Source organism: Lissotriton vulgaris, chromosome 5 (assembly GCF_964263255.1).
Source record: "Lissotriton vulgaris chromosome 5, aLisVul1.2, whole genome shotgun sequence".
In the NCBI taxonomy this organism is placed as follows: Eukaryota; Metazoa; Chordata; class Amphibia; order Caudata; family Salamandridae; genus Lissotriton; species Lissotriton vulgaris.
In genome coordinates, this window is record NC_141693.1 from 1,717,866,899 (window position 1) to 1,717,885,874 (window position 18,976).

Here is an 18,976-nt window from a genome sequence, read left to right on the forward strand (position 1 = left end):
TCATCCTCATTGTATCCCTCTCCGATATCCTCATTGGTGCGTGTGGGAGAACAGGCATAGTCTTGTCCATAGGACTCCACAGGTTCAAAAAGAACAGGTAAGGTGGCAGAATCCCTTTTTCTTTTGAGAGGGATTTTGTATGACTCTAGGATTTTCTGGAATGATTTTCCGTTTGTAAATGGTGAGTCTGCCAGAATCCGAGTCGATGAACAGTTTCGACTGATTGTCATAGGAGGGTGCTTGGAACACCACATCCTCCTCAACAGGCTGATTCCTTGAAACCACCGACACTTTTTTGGCCGTGTCGGTGCTCTTTTGTGGGTCGAACGCTTTGGGTCGAGCGGTTGGAGGCAGTCCATATTTAATTGGTGGCGTAAGCATTGGAGTCGAACCGACCTTCTTCGAGGGTGGCACTGTCTTCGACCCGACAGACTTCGTCTGATCACTAGGTTGCTTGCGGCCCTGCGTCGACTCGAGCTCTTGGTGCGCAGCAGGCACGCTCTTTTGCTTTGACGCGACATGCTCTTTTGGGTTGGGTTTACTCTTCGACTCGAAGGCCTTGCTCAATATTGGCTTGGAGGCTGTAAGCTTCGGATCAATAGTCTTCTTAGCCTTGAGTCCTTTGCCAGTGTCGACATCTTTGGACGTCGACTGCGTCAGCGCGACGTGCTTGACCATAGAGACAGGCTTCGGCGCCCCAGTTTTCGGGCCGTCGCTCCCTTGTGACCCCGAAGGGTTGATGACAATGTTAGATTTGATTGGAGCCAACGAATCCGAGGCCGTCGATCCGAGGACTGTCTTTAGCAGTTTCGGTTTCGATTTAGCATCTGTCAGTTTCCGTTTTGAGTTCACCGCTGAGAGTGGTTGATCGACCGATGGCTCCTTGGGAGTATTCTTAGCCGGTCCTTGACGCGGGGCTATAGAATGCGGGTTAAGATCTTGGCTAAGGCCTTCCGGCGATGCCTCGACCTGAGCCTTAGAGAGTACAGTGTCCGTATTGGGCCCCGCAACTGCGGGTGGGCCTTGCGCATCGCTAGAGTCGTCATAGACGGCTCCAATGGCCTCTGCGTCGTCTACCTCGACGACGTCTTCCTGATGGACGTAGTCTTCTTCTTCGTCCTCGTTATAGTTCGAGTCGTGCTCCGACGCGGGGTCCGACTGCTGGTCAGGATCCTCTTCATCGACGCCCTCGTCGTCATCAGCCTCGAAGATGTTCTCCGGGTCAGGCGCCGTTTTCTGCGCCGACTGCCGTGCGGCGTGTCGAAGCTGAAGTGTCTTCTTTGACCGGAACTTGGAACAGGCCATGCAGCTGGCCTCGTCGTGGTCCGGAGATAGGCATTTATTGCACACTGGGTGCAAATCAATGTGAGGGTATTTGGAGTTGCAGACGGGGCATCTCTTGAACGGGCTCCGTTCCATCGTCGACGGGGCCTTAGGTGTCGAAAAAGGCGAACGGCCTTCGACGTCCTGTTCGAAGAACTGGATCAAGTACTAGGCACCGAACGAGGGACAATACCGACGCCCGAAGGCCTTTTGACCTTGCGAAAAGAGTTTCATATCGATTCCGAACTTGAGTCAAGAAAGTACATCCGAACCCAATGGCGGAAAAAAACAATCTGAATATGGAGAGGATGCCCATGTGCACTGTAGTCCAGGGGAGGAGCCACATATCTCGTGCCACTTCGAAGACTCTTCCAGGACAACAATGTGCAATCATCCGGACCCAACACTAGGCGGCGATCTATGCACAAGATATGAATTCAGCAGCCCACATGCCTCGAACACTCCTGTTCTGATCAGAATAATCCAACTCCCCCATCAAGATAAACCATTTAACACCTCAACACTCCTTGTTAACGTCAAGAAGTTTGGTGTAAACCCTCCTTTCCCTTTTGGGGGGAAAGAAAATCAATTCTATCAAGATAATTAATAGATTTGAAACTAGTTACTTACCTGTAACTCCAGTTCTCCAACATTGGTATCTTTTCACATGCTTGAATAGTTTCCAGTCAGGTAGGGAATCCCTGGTATGTTAAAATAAAAGTATACAGTGTTAAATATACAACAAACAGTATACAATGTAAAATGGACATAGGCCTGAAACAGTTTGATTAGTAAAATATCAACCTCATTTGAAAAACCCAAACTTCTGACAATGAGGTGAAAGCTTAAGCACTCATACTCCGCAAAGAGGGCACCATAGCTCAGATTACAAAGAATAAGTGTGAGAATAAAATACTATGAGCCTCTGACTGGGGGAGGCAGGAAGGTTGTATGTGAATATATAAAGAGATCAATGTTGGGAAAGGAAAATGCTACTCACCCAGTATGCATCTGTTCTTGGCATCTAGAGCTGTAAATTCATATGCGTTAGCATAGATCGCCACATGGTGTTAGGCACGGATGTTTGCACTTTGTTTTTCTTCAGAGAAGTCTATTTAGTCACGAGGTAGGAGACTCCTCACTTTGGTGATAGCGCTCATGGTCATCGACTCCATCCCCAGATTGTTTTGCCGTGGGGGTGATGGAGTTAGTAAGAGTAGAAAGAGATGTCCATGTATAGTGTATCTAAGTAAGATAATACTGCAACCGATAAAGGTACCCGGGGAGGTGGGTGGGTGCATATGAATCTACAGCTCTATATGCTAAGAACAGATGCATACTGGGTAAGTAGCATTTTCCATTCGAGGCATATGAGCTGTAGATCATAAACGATAGCATAGACTATACAGCAGTTATCTTCCCAGCTGTGGTAAACCAATAGCTGTTTGATGTTTGAAAAAGCGTTCTTAAAACTGCCTGGCCCACACTAGCTTGTTTTGCCAACACATCTACACAATAGTGCTTTGTGAATGTGTGTGGTGTAGACCATGTTGCAGCCTTGCAGATGTCATCTAGGGGTATGTTCCCTAAGAATGCCATAGAATCCCCTAGTTTGCGTGTGGAATGCACTGTAGGGGGATTGTTAAGGTACGTTTAGCACTAAAGTAGCATATTTGGATGCACTTAACTATCCACCGTGCAATATCTGCTTTTGAAATGGGATTGCCTTTATGTGGTGGGGAAAAAGCAACATAGAGTTGTTTAGGCTTCCTAAAAGATTTGATTCTTTCAATGTAATTAAGTATTGCTCTTTTCACATCTAACGTGTGAGGAGCACATTCTGCTACTGAATCTGGTTGAGGGAAAAAACAGGGGTAACAGACTGGTTAAGGTGAAAGGCAGAAAAGACTATGGGTAAACATTTTGGGGTGGACCCAAGGACCACTTTATTGTGGTGAATTTGTAAAAATTGTTCTTGTATGGTTAGAGCCTTGAGCTCACTAACTGTTCTAAGAGCTGTGATAGCTATAAGGAAGGCTACCTTCCAAGTCAGAAACTTTAGTTCGTATTTGTGCAAAGACTCAAATGGCGGGCCCATGAGTCTTGTAAGGACTATGTTAAGATTCCACACTGGAGACGGTGGAGGTCTAGAAGGAATGATTCTTTTGAGTCCTTCCATAAAGGTTTTGATAACGGGTACACGAAACATGTGTTGTTTGTTTTGGGGGTAAGCCGCTATTTCGGCAAGATGTACTCGTATAGATGTATATTCTAAGTAAGCACGTTGTAAGTGTAACAGGTAGCAAATTATGTTTGGAGTAGAAGCGTGTAACTGATTTTATTGCTAGTACAATAAATTACAAATAGTCTCCATTTTGCTGCATTGCATGTTCCTTAACCCTGGGCGTAGCTCGCGTAGTAGCGCAACACTAAGTGTACTTCGAACTGCGTAGTGCACTGTGCAAAATGCTGTTCCGGATGCTTGTCCGCACAGTGCAATCAGTGCAAACCGCATCTTGCACAGTGCAAGCGGTCGTTTTCTGCCGCTCGAGTAGATTTCTACTCGAGCAGCAGCTTTCTCAACGGGGGCTGGTAGATTCTCATCGCGCGCATACAGGACCACTCGCAATGAGAAACCTGACCTCCCCGCGTTGAGAATCTCACCGGGAGGTTTATTTTTCACGATCGGCAACTTGATGTTGCTGATCGCGAATGAGGAAAAAGTCTTGCCGGGATGTAATTTTGCTCACTTTCGCCAACTTGACGTTGAGGACCGCGAGCAAGGAAAAAAATTACCGCTACGCGTGTTTGCACTGTGCAGGGTTGAAGATCCACCATATCCTCTCCAGTACCCACTGGCCTACCAGGTGCCTGTTGTCACAGACACATGCCAATCCTTCATTGGTCAATAGCTATCCCTCGAAGGGTCCCAACAACTCTAACAGCACTCCCGGGTTCAGCTAAGTCGATGGCAACTCTGTGCGTCGGGTCTTAGTCCTTGGTGCTGCACGGCAGTTGAGGTAGCGGCTTAAAGACTCTAGGTTACCAGCTTGCTTCAGCAGACTTCTTCAGCTGTTGCGCCCCTGTGCTGCAAACAAGAGACCAGTCAGCTGCCCTTTGGGGTTCTCTTGGCTTGACTGGGCTCTGGAGAAAGCTTCCCCCCTGTACAAGACAGCAGGCATAGTACTCTTAGCTAGCCACCAGGTGCAGTCCTAGTCAGTGCAGCCTCCCTTTGCTGGTCCCGTGGTGCAGAAGGGAAGTGCTTCTTTGGTCCTTCTTCCACGTCAGTTGAGATCTAAGTTCCCCATTTATCGTCAGAAAATGCCTTCAGGATAGGATATGGTCGGTAGCCAATGGGCTACCAAGTTTTCTGCCTACTTATGACTACTTCCTGGTAAGTGTGGCGCCTGGCTATCCCAGGATGCACCATTCTGCACAACTCCCAAGATGGAGACCCCTCTCCTTACACTGAACTCTTTAGCCCACCCCCACAGGTGTGGCTACCAAGGGGCTACACCCACTGGAAAAACAGGTTTAACAACTGGTTCCCCCATCTCCTGTCCGCAGTGCCAGCCAGTTTGCCTTAATAGGGGAGACCCCTCTACATCAATAAACGGCTACTGGGAACCCTGGGCTACTAGAGTGGTAACATCTAAAGTTGCACTTTGCCCACCAGTGATATTAAATTAGATATTACCATTAGATCAGGCTTAATGCACAGATTATTTTGATACCAAACACCAACCTTAGTAGTCCCATTTAGAAATTTGCCACTGTGGGGTGGGGTACCAACCTGTAACAGTACTCCACAATAGTGCTACTAGTTTTTTCACAGTAAAAATGACAATTTAGGGTTGTTACTGCTTGAACAAGTAAAAGTACATGTTCCACTTTTTAATGTACAGCACACTCCCTTTGGGCTCGTTAGGCTTGCCAAAGGGGTGACTTGCATACATTAAAAAGATATTTGGGCTTTGCCATTACTTTAAATGGCAAAGTCGAGCTAGCAGTTTTAAACTACCCTTCAAGTCTGCAGTGGCAGACTGGGAGCCATGTTTTATCTTGTCGCACACAGGGTGGCACTAGTGCTGGAGTCTCGGAAGGACACTAACTTTACAAGCCCTGGGTACCAGTACCATATACTAGAGACAAACCAATCGACCATGCACCATTTTTAGGGTCAGAGCACAAGCACGGAGTCCTGTTTAGCACGGCTCGGGCATTTCAGAGCGGTTACACCAGAACCTAGTAGTCAAAAACGGGGGCAAAAAGTCAGGGTAAACTTGCAAAAAGCTTGTTACCTTATATGCTGCTTTCATGGAAGTGCTTGGGAGGGCAATTCTCACAGAATATTCCCCTTAAGAGGGGGCATCAACTTTAGAAGTGGGAACATTCTTTTCATTTATAAGAAATAAGGCCAATCTCCTTTCTCTGCCCTCAAGAGTCTTAGTGGAGAAAGACTTTTATATATCTTGCATTCTGCTGACTTAAGATAAAGACAATAAATACACAGAATTTGGCTCACTAAGTTTCTTTGCTACTACAAGATCAACAGGTTTTACAAATCAACCTCTGTCAGCCCTGGTGATAGTTGGGGCTAATTGCTTGTCAGACCCAAAAGATCTCCTTGGTCCAGACATTGCAAAAATCTTCCCTAAAACTCACAGTACAGACAGCACTGGTTTACTTCCAGGGCAAGCCAAAATGGACACAATTTCAAGTTCACTGAAAGGTTAGAGCAGAGCTCGGACGGGACTCCCTTAAATACAACATGCAGTTGAAATCTGCTATTGTGGGCTATAGAGTGAGTAGGAGTGCTTAAGCTTCCACATCATTGACTGAAGTCTATTTCTGTCAAATGAGGTGGATGTGCCAATAAACATGCAATGTTGTTTCAGGCCTATAGTAATTTTATATTATATACTGTTTGTTGTATACTTTACACGGTATACTGCTCTTTTGATGTACCCGGGATTCCCAGTCAGATGGGAAATGATTCAAGCATGTGACTATAAAAGACCTGGAAGCAGTGTATTTTCGAGCTTCACACCTTATGAATCTGCTAAGACAGTTTACAAAGCTACCACCACATGCCAGAAGACTTACTCCAACAAGTTTGGGTTAAAAGGGAACTGAACATCAATGCTCTATGAAATTAAAATGTTTTTAACTGTGCTATGGTCCATACAATCTTGGCGTAACTCACCATTCTCCTTCTGAGGCTCTGCTTTTGCGGCAGACGGAACCTGGGCCGGTATCTTAATGAGCATGAGACTAGTACCATTCTTAGAGATGCACTTATTACCGCTCAGGTCACACTCAGTCTCTGGTGGACAACAGTGTTCACTGTCATTACAACAAACGGCCTGAAGAAAAATAAAAAGACATCAATTTTTAGTGATGTGAAGCAAGATAAACCTTGGGGAAAAACATATGTGAGTATATGAGACCAGAAGGTCTTTAGGAACTAACCAGTAAGTATAGCTCTTTCACCGATACCCATTAACTCTACCCAACGATTTATTCTCGATTACAATCTTATCTTCCAAGTTAGGTGTTGCGGGGTTCATTTATTTTCTTCTATTTATTGCTTAATTTAGGGAATTTGTAAATTGTGGATACCTAGGTACAGAAGTAGAGGAGCACTTCACATAAAACTGCTAGAGAATATAGGGAGAAAGGTGGAATATGGTGTAAAAGATGACCGGGTAAAAATTGTAAATATAGGTAACATTCTGACCTTAAGCAATCTTGAATCTTCTGGAAAGAGAAAATTGTGTACAAGTGGATTATTCTAAAGACGTCCCAATAAATTAAACAAGGTACATTTTAATCAAGACTGATTTTAGAACTTTCTGGAAAGATGGCATGTATGTGGTATTTCCAAAGCGTGAACCTGGCCAAAAGGCGGGGGAGCGCTGTACATGGTCAAATACAACAATAAAGTCAACAAGTAATAGGAGAAGAAGCTGGGTTGTGGCCAGTTAATGCATTGATATGTAGTCTTCTTTAAAGAGGTGAGGCTTCAACTCTCTACTAAATTGCGGAAACGTTGGGGAGGTTCTGATTGATATGGGGTATGTTGTTCCAGATCATATGTTAATAGATGGAAAAGCTCCTTTCCCTGTTTTTTGCACTTCTTATTCTGCAGTCGGATTTTGTCTCGCTACAGGTGTGCCGAGAACCACCAGATATGGTGAGAAGGACTGCAAGATAAGCAGGGATTACGGGTCATAGTGGCTTAGCAGACAATGCACCTGGATTTGAAGGTGATGAGGGCAGACAAGGAGTGTCAATGGAGTACCATCATGATGGGGGTGATGAGGTTATATTTCTTCAAAGTCTCGATGACCTGTGCTGTGGAGGATGCCTTTAGGTGTGGAATCAGTGAGGTCATGGAGTAGGGCATTAGCACCGTCCAAACACTAGTAGGAGGACTTGAACAGCAGTTCTGAAGTAACTTTCTGGAAAAAATGGTTTGATTTTCTTTAGAGGAGAGACTTAATTACCAGGCAATCTTTATTTTGTCAATGTATTTAAGAGGGAGGAGTGCAGGGGAATTAGTGTAATTTGGTTTTTAGTGAAAGTTGTCAAGACAAAGACAGGTTTGTGCTGCGTTTTGTTCATTGTACTTGGCAAATTCAGTCTTGGTTGGGATGAATGTCGGGTAGACACTGGACATCCAGGTCTAGATGATGCACAAACAGAGTACGAAGCATTGGATGCCTGACGCACATGAGACGTGTAGTGTGTCTCATCGGCATATTGGCGAATCTTGATGCGGATATCTGTGAGTAGAGTACCAAGCACCTCCATGTAAATTCTGAAGATGACAGAATATAATATGGAACCCCGGGTGTGGTGGAAAGATATATACATCAGTATTTATCCATTTGTATACACAACTGATCTTGCCTGGACAACCTTCAACAGCTGTTCAGAGCCAACTTAGAGGTCACTTTGCTGGTCTTGACAACCATGTTAGTTTGCTAATCAGGTTGTTCATTTGTGCTTACACTGTAGGTAGGACATACTTGGCACAGTGTATAACTGGCACAGTGGCGATCTTTCATTTCTCTGTTGCCCATATTTGGCTCCCTGTCCATTTTTCAATTCTTCTGAAGTTGCACTACTAAATGTATATATGAACCAGAAATCAGTCAATCAGGGAAGAGCCAGACTGAGAGCACCCTTGTGTGAACTGACTCATTGTCATTGAAATTGCTCTCCCTCCCTCCCTCGCAGCTCCACCATTAAATGAGGCCTTTCCCCGAGCCCCTGCACTCTCGAGTGTTGGTGTTCGAGGCCCTCCTCCACCGCGCCTCATCCCTGGTGGTCCAGGGGACATCTGTCCCAATTCTCCTGCTCCGCTTTTTCTATCCTTTTTAACTCGTTTTTTCCCTCACTTCTCTCTCCCCCCTTCAATCTCCTTCTGGGTCTTAACCTCCATTTTCTGTTTTCCCCTCATTTCATGGTCCCCCCTTCACTCTCCTGTGCCTTTCCTCCGTTTTTCACATGATTTTTACCCTCATCTCAATCTCCCCTTTTCACTCTCCTGTGTCCTCTGCATCTTTCCTCCACTCTTTCTTGCACTTTTGCTGCCTTATTTGCACTTCTCTCTTTTTGCCTTTTTCCTTTAGCCCGTTCTTTACCTGCCGCTGCTGCCCCAGTGGCCCCTCCCCCCCCCCCCCCCCCCCCAACACAACCACTGCGACCGGCCAAATCCAGCTCCCCTGCCCGCTCCCGCCTCCCAGCTGTCCAGCTCTCCCCGACCCCTACTTAATGGCGGCCACTGTGCAGCCGTGCCACCAGGGAGCCAAAGGCAAGCCCGTCTACACCAGTCCGTGACCCGCCTGAGAGAAGCGCCAGGAACCATGGATCTCTGCATCGCCAACGCTGCGACCCAGCGGCACTCCAAGCTCTCAACCCAGGCCGCAACAACAGCAGCAAGCTAGCATCACCAGCCAACACCCACGGACCCTTCAGGTGTCACAGCTGCTGGCACACCTACAGCACCTCCAAGACCAATGACCCAGCGCAATCCACCCGCAAGAACACAACCAAACCGAAGGCCCTGCAATGCATCCTCCTTAATGTCCGATCCCTCCACAAACACGCCACCAAAATCTGGGACCTCCTCGACAGCACTACCCCGGACGTATCATTCTTTACCGAAACCTGGACCAACACCACCTCGAGACCGGACATAGCCATTCGCCAAGGATACAAGATCTCCAGGAAAGACGGCCCCACCCGCCCCGGAGGAGGAATCGCCATAGTCCACAAATCCACCGTCCGCCTGAGCACACTCCCTGATGAGCCCACAGACCTGATGAAACACCTTCACTTCAAGATACTGGCCAGCCCTACCTCCACCCTCCCTGGAAGCCTCATCTACCGACCCCCTGGACCCTGTGGACTTTTCGCCAAGTCCATCACGGACAACATCTCCCCGCAAGCCATCGCGTCCACCAACTACACCCTACTGGGAGACCTAAACTTTCACCTAGACAACCAACTGGACCCCAGCACCACATCCCTCCTGGACAGCCTCCACAACATTGGACTCCGTCAGATCGCGACCAAACCCACGCACTCAGCAGGACACATCCTCGACCCCCTCTTCCCTACAGGAAACTCCATCACCTTCAGCCACACCACGAACTCCCATGGACTGACCATCAATGTCACTATCCGAAAACGGTCGACGGCTTTTGCATCACGGAAACCCAGCTACAGAGAATCTTTGCGATATCATGCAGATTCTCGCTCTTTAAAGATGGCTACCCCAAAACTTTGAATGCGGTAATTTTATCCAGAACCAACGTTCATCGCCACGTCTTTTAAGGATATCACGCCCATCTATTTAACTAGCAACATAGCTGTTGGGATACCGCTCTTCTAAACGTCACAATTCTTGAAACGATATCACGTTTGAGGCATCACCATCTTATCTAAGATACCTTTCTCTGGTGATCCTTTAAAAACTCAGAAGACAGACAAGTGGTCTAAGGGAAAAAATATATATATCACAGAAACGTTATATTCACCTTGTGATTTTGAAATGTTGTCTATAAATGTATTATTGCAAATGACGGTCTCCTGATGAAAAGGAAACGACACAGGGTCTTGACTCCTACCCAGCAAAGCTAAGTCAAATATATATGGAACACCACAACTGCCAATACTGGTCTTAATTTCAATCCTTTTGACATAGAAACCGGTTATGAATAAAACAAACCGGTCCGTTTTCACTAACGTCACTAGTTTATGGAGTCATTTATTTGACTACTCTAAATCATTTATATTTTTATCAGAAATAGTTTAGTGCATATACAGACTATATACAAATGAATACATTTTTTGCAATAACAAACATTAAGTGTACAAAATTTACATCACATCCTCACCAGCACCCATTCACTACATGCATCCTACATACAAGCAAGAACAAAACATCTTATACCTCTGAGGTATTGGCCCTTTGTCACAACAATTACTTCAATATATATGAATATAAGCCATAGTTATTTTTCATTAATGTAGTGGAACAGAATAAGTTGGTATCACTCCTATAGTTTCCTGCTACAGTCCTTCTAATGTTTGATATGGACAATGGGCCAATGGGGGGGAAAGGGTCGACGCGTTTCGAACCCCTTATTGTGGGGTTCTCCTCAGGACCAACAAGTAATCTACACAAACAAAAACAAAAATACATAAACCACATTAGGATCTCTATTCAATCAAGTTAAATGCCTAGCACACAGCCACCAAACGGATTCACAGCGCCTACCTTTCAAATCCTGCAATGGTATCTCAAGGGCTGGGTTATGTGATGTGCTCCCACTCGTCTATACATAAAAACATAATCACACAGGCTAGTTACAAAAGGGTCCACATCCCCTTTTCAAACTCACTGACTGAAAAACATTCGAAGCATACAGGCTTACCTAATTAACGTGGGGCGTGGGGCAGGAATGCCTAGAGGAAAAACATTAAGAGGGAGTTGGTACCGTTGCTGAGAGAAATAGTGCTAGTATTGTAATATCAGGCATCTGCTGAAGGCGGCTAACCCGGTTTGTATTTGTAGAGCTCCAGCGTGGCTGTCTGTCTGTCGGCGGCTAAAACTTCTCAAGCCCGAGTCCGGTGGTTCAGTCAAGACAACGCACGGAGTCCTGAAGGAATTAAAAAACAGGATCTCATGTTCGAGTGGCCTCGCCTTATCCAGCTTTCCTCTGTATTTCTAAATGTCAGAACCACCGCTTACTGTTGATTAGATGCGTGTTCAAAACACATTGGCACCGCAAGTTTAGTTGGTATTTTTCAGCCTTCCTTACTTTCTACATCTTATTGCGATCACGTGACTGCGGTGTTAGTTAAAGGGAACGTGGCCAATTTCAATCCTAAAACTTTATTGGTAGAAACATCCAATGCAAAGCAGAAACGGCATTGGACATGGTTTTGATACTTGCAGTTAGGTAAAAAGCTCGTACTGACCACGTCAGAAGTGTTTATTGGCCCAAATGTCACATATTTATAGTCCCATTCGTTGTGCCAGTCACCATTAGTGTTCAAGGTGTGAAATCAAGGTTAGTGAAATTGGAAACAACTGCAACTGTATATCTCAGAATTACACAGGAACTCTATATACTGGACAGCACTGTTAGAGTCAAGGGGTGCCCTTAAAGATTTCTGAAATTTCATTCAAACCTGTCATGGCGGTGTTATATTTCATTATAAGCAAGGCTTCCCGTTGGCTTAATCTCAAATCCATGTCCCCGCCTCTTGGGTCCTGTTCAATTTTGGAAATAATCGTCCAGTGTAGATCTTCTTCCTTATGTTTATGTGCTATCCAATGTTGTACTAACGGTGCATTGGGGACTTTTCTTATTCTGGATTTATGTTGCGTGATCCTCTGTCGGGCTTCTTGCGTAGTTTTCCTAATATATAGTTTAGGACACGGGCACCAAACCCCATAGATTATATTCCTGGTTTGTCAGTTCGTGAATTTTTCGTGCTTCCAATGTGTTCTCTCAAACGTGAACACTGATCCTTCCTCTGTTGATTCGCAACATGTGCAGTTGCCGCACTTGTGGTGCCCAATCACTGGAGGTAGTCCCAACATTCCTCTCAATGTTGATTTTGGTTCAGATGGCAAAGCTGCACGAACAATGTGATTCGCCACACTTCTTTCCTTTTTAAAAGCAAACATTGGCGGTTCTTGTAGATCAATGTGTAAATCCTTAACCAGGTGCCAGTTTTGTGTTACCATCTTTCGCAATTGGTTTGTGTTTGGACCAAAGGTGGTCACACAAAATCCTTTTCTGTTCATTGTGTACTCTCTTTTGAAGCAATGTTTCTCTGGGGACCCACCAAGCCCTTTTTAGTGAGTTATTAAGAAGTTTTTTAGGGTAACCTCTTACCTGTAGTCGCTCCATCAGTTCATTGGCATGTTTAAAGTATTACTCCCTCTCAGAACAGTTTCGCCGTATCCTGAGAAACTGTCCGAATGGTAGGTTCTGTTTGAGGCTTCTTGGATGGTGACTCGTGTAATGTAATGCTTTATTTCTATCCGTTGGTTTATGGAAAAGCGTAGTACCCAAGCTGTTTTCTGTCGCATATACTTTCACGTCCAAGAAGGTGGTACTCTTATTGGAAGCACTATGACTAAATTTGATGTCCTCTGTTCTGAGATTGAGCCAATTGACGAATTCATCCAATCTGTCTTTGGTTGGTAAGACTGTATGGAGTCGGATATGGACTCTTGATGCCCATACAGACTAGGGCGAATGGTCTAGATACCATGGCCTCCCAGGCATAAGATCCTAGATCTCTAATACTGGGAGGGATAATGGGGTGGAGTTCTGATGCTTACGTAAGGTGAATGATTTAGACTCTTAGGACTGCCCTAATGTTTAAATAAGTTGCTTATGTCATTGATTGTTATGATAGCCTACTATACTTTGAGGGACTGTTTTGTTATAGAATTGGTTGCAGCACTACTAGTGATAATGTGGTTGTCACATGACCACTGAGGTGGACTGTATGGGTGCCTCTACACAGTAAACGGTTTGTGGGGTAGGGGTAGGATCGGGGAGCGGAGTTTGGTGTGTATAACAGATAAACGAATTGGGAGTGGGGTTAATCACGTTCCCTGGAGTTGTTTATGGGTGGGCGACAGGCACTCTGCATGTTGGGGGTGGCGGGCGGTTCTAGTCCCGTTAAGCAGGGAGGGAGGCGAGTTTGTTGGACTAAGGGTACTCTAGTTTAAATGGGTGGGAGGGCACCCTTGGGGGGTATCATGCAGCAGGACAAAGTGATTACTTATATATGTTCAGCATGGTTGGTTTTTATATTCACAGGGCAGCAAGAAAGGTTCAGTACCATAAGGTGACCATTGACAATCTGGGGGTCACTCAGGTGAAAGCAGGGAAGTGCCTGGGATGCTCCAGGTTCTCCACAAATACCATTCTATCAATCTTTGTGACAAATGGCGAAAGGACAGGGACTTCCGCTTATCACCTGGATTGTTAACGGGTTAGGGGACAAAATTAAGAGAGGTATAGTGATGCAGTATGTCCACCGCCATGGACTTGATTTGATATTGCTACAGGAAACCCACCTGATTGGTAACTCGGGCTAAGCCCTATACAGGAAGGGGTATTGGATGATTGTACACTCAGGTTTCACCGCTGGATCCAGTGGGGTGGGGGTCCTCCTTCAAAAAGGCTGTCCATACGTTATACAAGACACTTGGACGGATCCACAGGGCAAATATGCAGCCTGCGAAGGTATGTGGGAGTGCAGGGTTCTAAACGTTGTTTCTGTATACGCTCCACCGGGTCTCCAGAGATTGACATGGACCGCTGTTGAGACACTTTTGCTTAATCTACCTGTGGGCACCCTAATCATGGGGGGTGACTTCAACCTGACGATCGACGGTCAACTAGACAGATCCCTGCCCAGACATGACCCAGTACACTGCTTCCAACTACGGGACTTTATCGCAGCCCTGGGGATGGTAGATATCTGGAGGTGGTCGCACCTTCAAGACACACACTATACATTTCAATCTGGTGTACACAGCAGTCAATCCCGAATCGACTATTTGTTCACACATGCACAACCTCTGACTCTGGGTGCTTCGCGCAAGGGGTATCAGATCATTCCTAGGTGCTGACAGTACTTGGCATACAACGCCCACAGCAACCTGGTCTGATACGGATCCAGCCTTGGGCGCTAAAGATCCCACATATTAAGGACACGTTGCGTAAGGATACAGAGAACTATTTTCAAGAAAATATAGGCTCGGTCCAGTCAGCCATCACACTTTGTGGGGCCTATGGTGCAGTAATCAAGGGGAGACCGCTTTCATTGATGGCTGGCCACAGGGCCGAGCGCCGCAGAAGGGTATTAGAATTGGAAGCAGAGATCCTAAGTCTTGGCACGGAAATATCTTGAGTCCCAGACCCGGACACGCAGCACTGACTTAATATTAAAAGACAGGATTACAAACAACTGCTCCTAGAGGACGCCAATAGACGTGTCCTGGCCACCCAACATCGTATATACGAACAAGGAGAACGCACAGGCATACTACTGGCGTGGCTGGAATATAAAGAGCAATCAGCGAGATGGGTGCGTGCAATTAAGGGATCTGAGGATGTTCTAATTACGGACTCTCGTGGAATCGCCGAGGCTTTTGCGAGCCACTATAAGACAGTGTATGATAGCCCACAAGACTCAAGCTTCAAAGGAAGCAGAACTCCTTGCCACTATCAGAGTGACAGGCCTCTCAAGGCAAGATACGGAGGCATTAGACATCGACTTGTCAGTTGAGGAAATTCAGAAGGCAATCCAAGATATTCGGGTGGGTAAAGCGATGGGCCCGAACAGACTCCCGATCGAACTATTCAAACCTATGGCTTCCAAACTTGCACCTCATTTACTGAATCTATACAATGAAAGTTACGATAATGCCCCCCCTCCCATATGATATTCACAAGGCCACCATTGTAGTCATCCACAAACCTGGTATGCCGGTAGATGGGTGCGCCTCGTATAGGCCCATTTCCCTGATTACGATACAGGCTAAAATTCTAGCCAAACTTTCTGCGACCCGCCTACTCCCCTATCTCACTGACTTGATTCATCCAGATCAGTCGGGATTCATGTCTACGTCATGTACATGGTGCACTGGGCTGAGTAGACACTAGAAGGAGTGACTCTACTGGTGTTTGACGCCAAAATGCTGTTTGACACCATAGCGTGGGAGTACTTGTTCGCAGTTCTTGGCCTATTCGGGTTCAGACCCAAATTCATGGGATGGGCTCAAATTGCTTAACACGCAACCCATGGCTTGCGTCTCAGTGAATAATCATTGTTCCACTCCATTCCCCCTGTGTCCATGGCAGAAGGCAGGGCTGCCCGTTCTCGCCACTCCTTTTTGCCATGGTTTCAGAGCCGCTTTCAGAGCCGCTGGCGGTTTGGATAAGAGGAGAACCAGGCATTAGAGGCATTAGATGGACGAATAACCACGAAGACCTCATATCGCTGTACGCAGATGATATTTTGCTTTACATCGCTTCGCCGACACATTTTTCACATCTTCGGTGCTCACCATGGGTACCAGATAAACTGGTCTAAATCCCAGATGTATCCCCTCTGGCGAGAGCCACCAGAGTCCCAGAGGGTACGATATTCCGGTGACTTCCCAGAGTTTCGGTTATCTAGGAATTTTTATCAATACCAATCCCACACTATTCTTTGAAAGAAATCTGCTTGGACCGTTACAGATGTTTCGCTCAGATGTCACACATTGGAAAACGCTCCCCATTACCTTGCCAGGATGTGCATCCTTATTTAAAATGCCTGCTCTACCACGGTTTCTGTAAGCATTACAAAACACTCCCATCCTGGTGCTGGACTCCTATTTTTCGCAGATTGATGCTGTAGTAAGAGATTTATTGTGGGACACCAAACCACCTCGCATTGCCATGTCCAAGCTTACCATGGGATGGTACGATGGAGGGATAGGTCTGCCGGATATGCGCCTCTACTAACAGGCTTCACAACTGACTGCTATCAACCAATGGGTTTTTGGGCGTCATGATGACACCAGCTTTCGCACTGACCACTGGTTGTTACAGAAAGGGGGCTACAACAGAGCACTGTATATGAATCAAAGGAAACTGTTTGCCCGGTCCTCCGGCGCGTACAGTAGAGGTGTGGCATGGAGTGCAGAGGCGTATAGGCTGGCAGGGCCGCCTCACATAGGCTATCCCCCTGTTGGAGCTGGACATTCTGGGACGACTAAGTGCCTGTGCAGGCTTTGATAAATGGGATATACTAGTGATCTCCACGGTGGGCGTTTTGTGGGTCAAGAGCAAGAAGGCATCGTTCTCAGATCTTTAAATTACATATTGGGCAGCGCTGACAGATTTCGCTACCTCTAGATTAGTAATGCCATTGACTCCGCCCTCCCTAAAGATACTCCCCTTCCAGACTATTATCCCCTGGAAGACAGGCTCTTGCTGGATCCTATGCTCTGCAAAGCCATCTCTCTCACATACAAGAAGTTGATCAATAACTGAACCGATCCAATGTTGAAGCTGAGGGCGTCTTGGAAGGCTGAGTTGGGGAAGCTACCCGATGAGGACTGGCTAGAGGCGCTGTCTTCGCCGCAGGATGTAGCCATCTCGATGCGGCTTCACCTGGTGCAGCTTAAAATTCTTCACCAAGTATATTTTGACGCCACAGTGCTACACCAATTAGGCAGGCGCCCTGATGCTCGCTGCCTCGGGCACTGTAACCAAACAGGAACGTTCCTGCATATCCTATGGGGCTGCCCTCACATACAGCAATACAGGACAGATGTCACCAGAAAGTTGACTAGAACCTGTGACAAACCGATCCTCCCAACCCCCACACTGAGTCTCCTCAATATCTGGGAAGCAACCTACCTCACACAAGCCGAACAGTCATGGGCCACGATGGTGTGGAGTATAGCGAAACGAAATATTGCTCAGAAATAGGGTGTCGATACCATACCATTGCTAAGGGATTGGGCAATAGATATGGACCATGCCATGATTGCCAAAAAAAATTAGTATATAAAGGAAGGGGGTGCCCACGTAAATGGGATCACAAGTGGGGGTGCTGGAACAAGTATAGAGGGAAGATATGTGTCTCGCCGACAGTAGAACTGAGGAGAGAAAGACTCCTGACACTAGGGGAGGATGTTGGTGAGATATTGGCACAAGCAGCCGACAACTAGAAATAGATATGTATTGTCGAAGTTTCCTAACCCGGGAGCATGTAAGCGCCCCACCTGTAGTTTATTATGTTATTATTGGTATAATCTGTCCTGGACTTCTGCCGAATGTATGATGGGAAAACACTGCTGTAATCTTTTGAACACTTGTGCACAAGCGGTCAATGTAACGTCCTTATTGCTGCTTTTGTTTCTTATAAAAAAAATTATAAAAAAAAGCGACACCTCCGTAGTTTCATATGGACTAAACTGTTTAAATCATTTTAAAGTAATATTTTGATTTATATATGTCAGAATGTATCATTTTGGTCTTGCTTTGATTAGATAAATATTGGATATTTTTCGAAACTGGTGTGGAGTCCTTTTGTGGTGTTTTCACTGTGTTGCTGTTGGCAATGAATACAAATACTTTGCACATTGCCTCTGAGATTAGTCTGTCTGCTTGTGCCAAGCTACCAAGGGGTGACCATGTGTTAACTTGGGTGTGTAACTCCATTCGCCTAACTAGAAGGACGGGAATGTCTTCAACAAATATAGGAGAATGGTACTGCACCTGGCACTGGGTGCCTGAATATGAAAGTGTGGCCTTTAGCAATCCTCTGTAGCGAACAGATTTCTAAACCACCCTAGTTGTGGAAGAGGTTTTGAAGAAAAGACCCAGATGTTGCACATTTAGAGAGATGTTGCTTCATAATGCCTAGTACCAAATCTATAATGAATCTCTTTTCAGTTTTGCATCTCTTACCGTGCTTGTTGATATAAAGTATGGTGGCTATGTTTTTCATTTATTAGGATGAACACTTTCCGCTGATGCTGGTGAAAGACTTCATTCAGAGCTGGACATACAGCGCTCTACTTCAGCATACTAATGTGGTGGAGTTTCCCTGCAGGAGGTCATCTGCCCAGAGTTGAAAGATCTCCAATGTTAGCCCTTCAGACATCTAGTGATGCATCTGTGGCAAAATTGATGGATGCTAGAAGCTTCCAAGACAGAAGTCTCTTCTGCATAATCATTCTGCTGCATCACCACTCGAGATTCTGGATTGTCCAGTTTTTCAACATGATTGCCGCTTTCGGCTCCCAGTCTTCTCATACAACTGATCTTCAAAGCAGTCTTTCAGTCTGCGCCAGTGCAGTCTGGCATGGGGAACAAGGAAAATATGTGTACCCATGCTACCCAGAAGATATGCCACCTCTCTGAGCTGCAGTTACTTTCAGAGAAGAAAAACTTCATATAGAAGTAAGAGTCTTTCCTCTTCACAAGGGAACACTTGCCAAGAGCGAGTATCTTGTGGCTCCCAAGTACCTTATTTTTTAAACTGGCTGGAGGATTGATTTGACTCTACTGATCTGAAGCTGCTGAGGGCTAGAATAAGGCTC

At 45.9% G+C, this 18,976-nt stretch overlaps 1 protein-coding gene across 11 annotated transcripts in view; it reads right to left on the reverse strand.

Moving 5' to 3' along the window:
• The window catches only part of GRN (granulin precursor), a 1,328,618-nt gene that overhangs the window by 749,962 nt on the left and 559,680 nt on the right, over positions 1-18,976 (reverse strand). For all 11 annotated transcript variants that reach the window (XM_086923912.1, XM_086923907.1, XM_086923905.1 and 8 more), the window contains one exon: positions 6,530-6,689. In XM_086923912.1, the coding sequence (XP_086780038.1) occupies positions 6,530-6,689 (160 nt within the window). The remainder of the gene's footprint in view (positions 1-6,529; positions 6,690-18,976) is intronic.